The 9,327-nt window shown below is 40.5% G+C and overlaps 1 protein-coding gene across 1 annotated transcript in view; it reads left to right on the top strand.

Moving 5' to 3' along the window:
* The window catches only part of tbcd (tubulin folding cofactor D), a 31,480-nt gene extending 30,320 nt beyond the window's left edge, over positions 1-1,160 (top strand). Inside the window, exons 37-39 of the mRNA XM_019897355.1 lie at positions 585-694; positions 786-870; positions 1,040-1,160. Coding sequence (XP_019752914.1) covers positions 585-694; positions 786-870; positions 1,040-1,060 — 216 coding nt within the window. The 3' untranslated portion in view covers positions 1,061-1,160. The remainder of the gene's footprint in view (positions 1-584; positions 695-785; positions 871-1,039) is intronic.
* Positions 1,161-9,327: the final 8,167 nt, after the last annotated feature.

Below are 9,327 nucleotides of genomic sequence, written 5' to 3'. Positions count from 1 at the left end.
TATATATGTATGTTCTTAATTGTCCTTAATTTTCAGGGAAAGCTTCTAAAATCAATAAAAGTCCTTAAAAATGATTTTTATTCTAAAATAAATTGAAGTTTTATATTTTCTAAATTTAAATTTTTCTTAATGTACTTCATTTGAGAATGAATTCAAGTTTTTTTCATTTTCCTACCTGTATAACAGGTAGGAAAATGAAAAATTGACATACAGTATGTCAAATAAAGGGTTAGCTGATTGTCCCTAAAAATAAAGATGTGCCCTTCCTTTGGCAGCAATGATTTGAACACCAGGTCAGTGATATGTGGCTTTCTGTTCAGCCCGCATATTGCTGAGCGGGCATTAAATCCACCGTGAATCCCCTGCTGAATGGAGAAACAGTCCTTAAAAATGGCTAAATTAGCTCTCAAAATTCCTTAAAAGGTCCATAAGTAAAAAGCAAGTGGAAGAGTGGGGGAATCCTGAATAAAAAGTTCATCCTAAGCAGTAAACTCAAATAATTTGCCAAGATGGATTTGTCGCCCAGCCCTAGTTTGCTTCAACTCCTGCGAACGATGTAGAACTGTTCTCTTGTCTTTCTGTAGATAAGAACGACAACAGCCAGCCTGATGTACGAGATGCTGCTGACTTACGACGACGTTGTCGATCCCGAAGCTTTGGACGACATCATGAACCTGCTCAGCGACACGAACTGGTAACGGGCCATGTTTTATTCTCTTGTGAGAAATGATACCTTTCGTATATGTGAGAATGTGCTCATCTTGTGGGCGCTTTTTTTTCTCTAGGGAGAGTGAGCCTGCCATTCTGCGCCCCACTCGAAATCAGCTACGTGATTTGCTGGGGGTGCCCATGAAGCGACCGCTTGCTCAGGTAACCTCTTTATAACAAGAGTGAGAGCTCATCTAAAAAAATTGACTCTTATGTTCTCTCATTTGGAGTTGAACCTAAATCTTTGTTCATTCAGGACTTTGTTTGATACTCTGTATGCAAATGACACACTCACTTTTTGTGCGCGTGTCTCTTCCTTCCACTCTGGCAGAAACCTACCGAACATTCCTAATGAGATGTCCAGAGAGAGACACAAAATGGATGACATTCTGTTTGGTATCAATGAGCCTTCCATTAGTTCGAAATCATGATAATAAAAAAGCCAAATCATCCTGAGGGTCTCCCTCTTTTGTCGCGTTAGAAATATCACGACAATTCATTGTCACCACACATTTGATTTGGGTTAGAAGTGTTCTGTTTTGCTTTCTCTACGGAGTTAAAAATAGAAAAAACATGACCAGTGATGGCAAAAATGAAATGCTTCACTTACTACGACTAACAAAACCGTCTCAGTACAGTATGAGGAACACATTTAATGAATTGTGCCTCCCTCGATGCCCGCCTGTGTAAGCGAAGCCCTTCTTTTGCTATTTGTCCACGCTGAGAGTATCCACATTGTCCTTGCCTGCCTCTTGACAAGACTGCAGTTGTTGTGGCATGCTTTTGGTCAGTTTTTCACACAATGCTGAGAGCCTTATGGTTGTATTGCGTTGCTTTTTTTTCTCCTAATAGGATTGATTTAACAAGGTTTCTTATTCTTTGACTGGGAGAACTGTGCGCTCGGCCTAAATGGCACTTCACAGGTGCAGAATCACCTGTTGTGACTGTGACAGAGTCTTGCTCTTTGTTCCCTTGATGTTGTTTGTCGCTTTGGACCTTCAGTAGGTCACACAGGACTGGGTTTGTTTTTCTACATATAAGCTTGAGTTATTCAGTTACATGTTGTCAGAACGGTACGCCTTCTATGCTCTGCTGCATGTAGCCTTGCTCTCTAAAGACCTTTACTTCGCCACTTTCGTTTCCTGTATGCTTCCAGGTCCAAATTCTGCTCCTCACGTGACAGTACCCTTTTAAAGAATGTAAATGTAAAAAAAAAGGAGGTACCGGTAAATAAAGCCTGCAAATTTTAGGCACAACGGGGAATGTTAAAGGTGGAAAATACCTCACAATTTGAGAATTTTATTGTAAATATTTGGGGCCTTAAAAAGCTTTTTTTTTTTTTTTACTTGAGTAAAAAAAGTACCGTCATACATTCTAAGCAATTAAGCTATTTTAGGGGAAACAACCAATAAATAAAAACATTTAAATGTATCCATAAAATTATTTTTTCATGATGTTTTTATTGAACAGTGGTACCTCTCCTTATGAAATGAATTGGTTCTGGAAGAAATTTCTTAACTAGAAAATTTTGTAAGTAGAGACGCGTTTTCCATGTAACTGCCCTAATCCGTTCCAAGCACCCCCAAAATTCAGACATAAATGTTTCCTAAAGCATAAAAATGCATCAGAAAATGTAACAAATATGTTACAATTAGATTATTGCACAATAAATGAGAGTTGTGTATAAGGTAAAAAACAAAGAATAGCGTAAAGAATAAAAATGATGGTCATTTAACTTTTAACTGCGTCCTCGTCGTTTTTTGCCCTCTTTAGTCCACGTTCTAGCTCAGAAGTGCTTTTTGCCTGGTGTTTTGTAAAGAACTGATCCAAGGACGTTTGCTTTTGTCAGCTTTTAACAAACCTTCGAAAATGTCCAAGGCAAACATCAGCATAGTGAGCGATTGCCCGACTGGTGAACACTTTTTCTGGGTGATTCACATTTACGAAAAACTATTGGAACACCAACTATCTATCCACACACACAGAGACAGATACGGTATAAGTCCCTCTTAGCCAATGGGCTGCCAGCAAGATGCTAGGTAATAGCCAATGGCAGAGCAACTATAAGTATGTTATGTTCAGAAAACCCGAAGCTGCGAGTAACAGCCCATTCTGTATTTTTACCTTTCGTATCTTGAAATTTCTTTCGTAACAAGAGGCAATATTTTCCTGTTGAGGCGTTTCGTAACTTTCGTATGAAGAGACGTTCGTAAGTAGAAGTGCCACTGTATTTTTTGCAATAAATAAATTAGCAATTGTTGAATGAGAAAAATGAATGCACCCATTTTAATGAAGCAATTGGAGGAAAACCTGCAGACGCCTGATAATGGAACTGATGGTGGGGCCATATTAAAGCAATACTTTGCCCACCCCTGCTTGACATTCTTTTTCATTGTGATTGAAATTGTGTGTCAGGTATGAGGAAACCACTCATTTAAACAGCCCCATAAGCTACTGGAGTATGCCTGTTGGGCTCCATTGTACTTTGTAGATTTCCAACCTCTCTCTGATGTCTCACCGTCGTCACGTGAAGGTTGCGAGATAGCAACCACAAGGACTTATTGTGGCTACGCTATGCGACCGTATAAGCGATAGTATTGTTTATTGTGTGAGCGGCCTAGTCAACAAGGCCACATTGAGTCCTCGCCCTCCACGGCTCTTCGTTGTATTTGTCCGCTGCTCCTAGTCCTAATATTGCCCCGGCCCGTAATTCGACTTTAATTAATTCCCAGCCTCAGATGGACATTCCTGAAGTGGTTTTAGCATGAGACGGGGGGGTGTCCCCCCCCCCCCCCAGCTCTCAGGAGCGGATTGATGGTAAAGTGAGCAAAAAGCTTTCAGTACAGTGCTGAGTGCCTGAGATGATGAATTGTTAAAAGGCTTACAGTTCGCTGCCGGTAGCCATGGCGATCGCTCGCATACAAAGGCGGCCTTGTGGAGTGAGTTTGAGGCTCGATGAGGAGGGGGCGCTCACTCTGACTTCACCAATTCGGCTCTTTATACTTTCCACTCTTCTCACACATGACTTCAAGCCGTTCAAGTTGACGATCAAATTAAATGTAAAACAAAGAGAAATTAAGCATGTGTTTAAAAGGCCAATCAAGTCAAAAATCATCCTGACCATAATATGTGGCATATGACCCCGCTATTCTAAACACGGCATTATCATAAATATTGCATTTGTGGAATATGAACTGAGCCGCAAAATCCACCCGCTTTAATTCATCTCAGGGGGCGACAAAATGTCCGAACCCTGAGGTGGATAAAATTGGGTGGATTTTGCTGCAATAGACGAACGGAGGCACATTGATCGTAATTTAAAAAAAAAAAAATGTGATTTGGCTTTGCCTTGAAAGCAAACACATGGGTTTTAAAGACCGTTAGCTTAATCCAAACGCATAATAGAAAGGCTAACAAATTGAGAGGAGAGTAGCCATAACAGGCTGAAATCTGACTGGACCCAACACACCGAATGTCCGCATACACCTACTGGGAATGCAGCCAAGAGAAACGCTACCTAATGAAGAGAATAGACCATTGGGAGTAAATGTTCACAATTGCGTGGACCACATATTGGAATTTGGGTATGAAATGATGTGGAGTCAGCACTTTGGAGAGCACTTAGGCAGAGGAGACCTTGCTGGCATGACAAGTCCGTTTTGCAAAGAAAGCAGAATATCTCCAAACCTGCTGCAATGTGATTACCATCGTTCCTCATTTTCCAGTCATGCATCAAGTCATCAGGCCCCGCGCGGGCACAATGGCGGCGCTTGTCTGGCCGCCAGTTTCATCCGGATGGCTGCTCGTCAGCAGCGTTAGCGCACAAACGAGCCGTGTTTCTTCCGGGCCTCATGACGCTTGGACGTTTAAGAACATCACAAGCTTGGATAATTGGCTGGCGCTTCTGCATTGCCAATCAATGACTGGCCTGTCGGGTTCGGCAGGCTGCCCCCGCGATAACCTCCCGTGTAGTCATTCATCTTGGGAGTGTGGCGATGTGGGTTAAAAGCAGCGTATACTTTCGCTGACCTGCAGCGCGACGTGACGGTTCGGAAAAAAGATAACGTGATCTTACATATGTTCTAGTTGTATTGTCTTGTGTTTATCTTCTACTTTATACATTCTTTGATTTACGTAGGTATGACAGGATTTTTTTTCAACTGTTTTTCTTGAATATGATTGAGGTGTATTAGTTTCATTTATTTGTACACTTTTAACTTCTTGTTATATGAATAGAACGTTTTTTTTTAAACTTTTTTTTCTTTCATTTAGTTTTCCTTTACAGTTATTAACTTCTGTTCCTACTCACGACAGTCATCACCATTTTTAATATTTTTTATTAGGTTCACCTCATTTAATTTTACAAGAGTGGAACTTATACTCTTGTCATAGTTTTTTTTTAGTTTAGTTTGATTTTGTTTCATTATGCTGTAAGCATGTGTACATTTAGTCAAATTAAAGGAATTACTTCCACAGTCAAAACTGAGCATTATTATCTTGAATGCATAGTAATGCGAGCCAAATTATACTTAATTACATCGCCTTAGTGTCCCTGCTCATTGGGTGTAAGCCACATTAACCCTTTCAGGGACAGCGGTTACAGTGGACAGTTTACCACGTTATCAGGTTACCAGTACATGAAAGGGTTAAATCCTAGAGCAATGTTACTGAGAGGAACAACAGGAAAAAAATTGCATGATAGCTCAAACCAAAACAAAATGTCATGAAATGCTAACAAGGATCGTTGTTTCCGCTAAATAAAATTGATAAATCCCAAATAATTATTGGACTAAAGAGTGTGCCTGTGCACATAAGTGACACCTTTGTGGTACTGTATTGGTCATGCATGAAAAAAAACCCATCTTGTAACCATCATGCCCACACCGGAACGTTCTGCGCGCCTCTGTGGCTTTTTTTCTGGTCACGTCTAGTCTTTGATTGCCTGGTGTTGGTTTGAACTCTCTGCCGGGACTTCCTGAGTTTTTGGGCCCGCGCAGCTGCGACCGGCGTCCTCCAAGCTTGTTAGGCAAGTTCATTAGTGCAATCTGGAATGTAATTGCTCCCAAATTTATGGAGCGTGCTGCGGTTTCTTCCATGCAGGGCAGAAAGCAGTGTAGCGTTGAAGAAAGTCCTGAATCCCCACGCTCTAAATGTCCATTTAGAATCTTGCTTTCTCAAATTTTCAAGTACTTCTTGAAGAATTGGAATCGAATCCTCCCTCGCGTTTGTTTTCGGAATGGATTTTTATCTTACAGTATAGTTATTGACAGGTATGAAGCTCATGTGCTGCTGTCAGCTACAGCTCTCACCTGGACACTGTAGGCCTCACCCTGGCATTTTACGGCCACAAGAGTTGTTTGCAATTAATAAAATAAAAGCTACAATACTTTCAAAACTTGGGATGATTCGTGTTGGGCTCTTCCCAGGCTGTGAAAGGTTGCTCCGAATTAAAATAAAACCTACTTTCAAAATTTAGCATCGTCTAAAACAGTATAACTTTTACTTTGAAACCTGTTTACGGTGTGCGTGCATCGTTTCCACACAGGCCGAGTCCGCGTGATTAGGAACAAATCACGGTAATGGTGACCCTTCAAAATGTCCGCCCATGCCAAAAATAAAAATTAAAAACACCTAAAGGTGGACGCTGAGTGGTTTCAAGAAAATACGGACTGTTAATATTTATTTACTGAAGAGCGGGAAACCCGTGTGTCTAGTTTGTGGTGAACCGGTCGCCCGCCGTATTGAAGGAATATAACTTGAGACAGAATTACGAGACGAAGCATGCGGGAAAAATACAGACATTTTACTGAGGCTGGGAGAGCGCAGATATCCAAAGATTTGCTAGCAAAGCTAGAAAAACAAGGTGACTGTATTTTACCAAGCTACACGCAGCCCGGGAAGCAGAAACCAGGACCAGCTTTGTGATAGCCCACTCCGTCGCAAAGAACACTAAGCCATTTTCGGAGGGGGAATTCGTTCAAGAGTTCTTTGTGGACTCGGCAGCGCTAATACGTCCGGAGCAACAAAAGAAGTTCAACAAATCCAGGTACCAACCCTCTCTTACTGATGAGCATCTGTCATGTGTGCTTCACATCTCCAGCTCAAACATTCAACCGGCTTTGATGCACTTGTCGAAGCTCAACAGGGGCTAGATCTCTACTGAACAAGAAAAATAAAACAAAACACTGAAACATGATTACTTGGATTTTTTTTCTGCATTGTTTGGCAGTTGGGACAAAAAATGTTGTCAGTTATGTTACATTATTACTGGCAGACTAAGACATTGTGGTATCTTCATGGGGAAAGTTAAAATCATAATTTCATTGAAGAAATCGTTTTTCGGTAAAATAACTGCACTTTCATTATCTTGCAATACTCTTATCAGCTTCTGTAAACAATGTCATTTACTTATTTCAACGTAGAAATAAAACTGAAATCGGGAGTAGATTTCTAACTTTTGGCGCAGCCCTCCACAATATTTTCTGCTTCTCATTTGGCCTCCCTGGGAAAAATAATTGCCTACGCTGCGGTTTCTTCCATGCAGGGCAGAAAGCAGTGTAGCGTTGAAGAAAGTCCTGAATCCCCACGCTCTAAATGTCCATTTAGAATCTTGCTTTCTCAAATTTTCAAGTACTTCTTGAAGAATTGGAATCGAATCCTCCCTCGCGTTTGTTTTCGGAATGGATTTTTATCTTACAGTATAGTTATTGACAGGTATGAAGCTCATGTGCTGCTGTCAGCTACAGCTCTCACCTGGACACTGTAGGCCTCACCCTGGCATTTTACGGCCACAAGAGTTGTTTGCAATTAATAAAATAAAAGCTACAATACTTTCAAAACTTGGGATGATTCGTGTTGGGCTCTTCCCAGGCTGTGAAAGGTTGCTCCGAATTAAAATAAAACCTACTTTCAAAATTTAGCATCGTCTAAAACAGTATAACTTTTACTTTGAAACCTGTTTACGGTGTGCGTGCATCGTTTCCACACAGGCCGAGTCCGCGTGATTAGGAACAAATCACGGTAATGGTGACCCTTCAAAATGTCCGCCCATGCCAAAAATAAAAATTAAAAACACCTAAAGGTGGACGCTGAGTGGTTTCAAGAAAATACGGACTGTTAATATTTATTTACTGAAGAGCGGGAAACCCGTGTGTCTAGTTTGTGGTGAACCGGTCGCCCGCCGTATTGAAGGAATATAACTTGAGACAGAATTACGAGACGAAGCATGCGGGAAAAATACAGACATTTTACTGAGGCTGGGAGAGCGCAGATATCCAAAGATTTGCTAGCAAAGCTAGAAAAACAAGGTGACTGTATTTTACCAAGCTACACGCAGCCCGGGAAGCAGAAACCAGGACCAGCTTTGTGATAGCCCACTCCGTCGCAAAGAACACTAAGCCATTTTCGGAGGGGGAATTCGTTCAAGAGTTCTTTGTGGACTCGGCAGCGCTAATACGTCCGGAGCAACAAAAGAAGTTCAACAAATCCAGGTACCAACCCTCTCTTACTGATGAGCATCTGTCATGTGTGCTTCACATCTCCAGCTCAAACATTCAACCGGCTTTGATGCACTTGTCGAAGCTCAACAGGGGCTAGATCTCTACTGAACAAGAAAAATAAAACAAAACACTGAAACATGATTACTTGGATTTTTTTTCTGCATTGTTTGGCAGTTGGGACAAAAAATGTTGTCAGTTATGTTACATTATTACTGGCAGACTAAGACATTGTGGTATCTTCATGGGGAAAGTTAAAATCATAATTTCATTGAAGAAATCGTTTTTCGGTAAAATAACTGCACTTTCATTATCTTGCAATACTCTTATCAGCTTCTGTAAACAATGTCATTTACTTATTTCAACGTAGAAATAAAACTGAAATCGGGAGTAGATTTCTAACTTTTGGCGCAGCCCTCCACAATATTTTCTGCTTCTCATTTGGCCTCCCTGGGAAAAATAATTGCCTACCCCTGCTGTAGGCCCCGCCTCTTAAAGCCATGTGCATATATGTACGAACACTACAATACTATCCACTAAATATTTTTTCTATATTTTTATTTCATCCATTCAAGTTGTGTTTTGTGTTCAAATACTTTTACAATGTGTTTAAAATGTACAATAAAACGTCAGAAAAACGCTGTAAAAAATATATTTTTTAAAATATGTTCCGGTATGTAATAACAATACTGATAACTAATCAAATGAAAAACAACAAACGTTAACCACAGTATATTAATGATATTTTCAATTTAATAAATGTAGCAAATGTCATTTAAGCATTAAGAGAAATTGACTGCTGTACAATACAACCAAAAGTGTGACTGGTTGTGTGCCCTGCGATTGGCTGGCAACCAGTTCAGGGTGTACCCTGACAGCTACCCGAAGTCAGCTGGGGTAGCATTTGAGAACCAATCAATGCATCACCCAAAAAGTTGTGGCCTATTGCGTGAAAAATGCTGCATCTTGCTTTTTTTTTTCCATTTAACAACATTAATTGACCAAAAAGCAACAACAGCAAAATAAAAATGCATTTATTACTCATTTTACACAGAATCCTGCGGACCTGTTCTTTTAGACCCATGCTTGGACAGCAATACAGTGTGGACACTTTTAATTTTAG

Source organism: Hippocampus comes, unplaced genomic scaffold (genome assembly GCF_001891065.2).
Source record: "Hippocampus comes isolate QL1 unplaced genomic scaffold, H_comes_QL1_v1.1 scaffold238, whole genome shotgun sequence".
NCBI lineage: Eukaryota > Metazoa > Chordata > Actinopteri > Syngnathiformes > Syngnathidae > Hippocampus > Hippocampus comes.
Note: the sequence above shows the minus strand (reverse complement) of the source record. Positions and strands in the feature narration are given on the sequence as shown.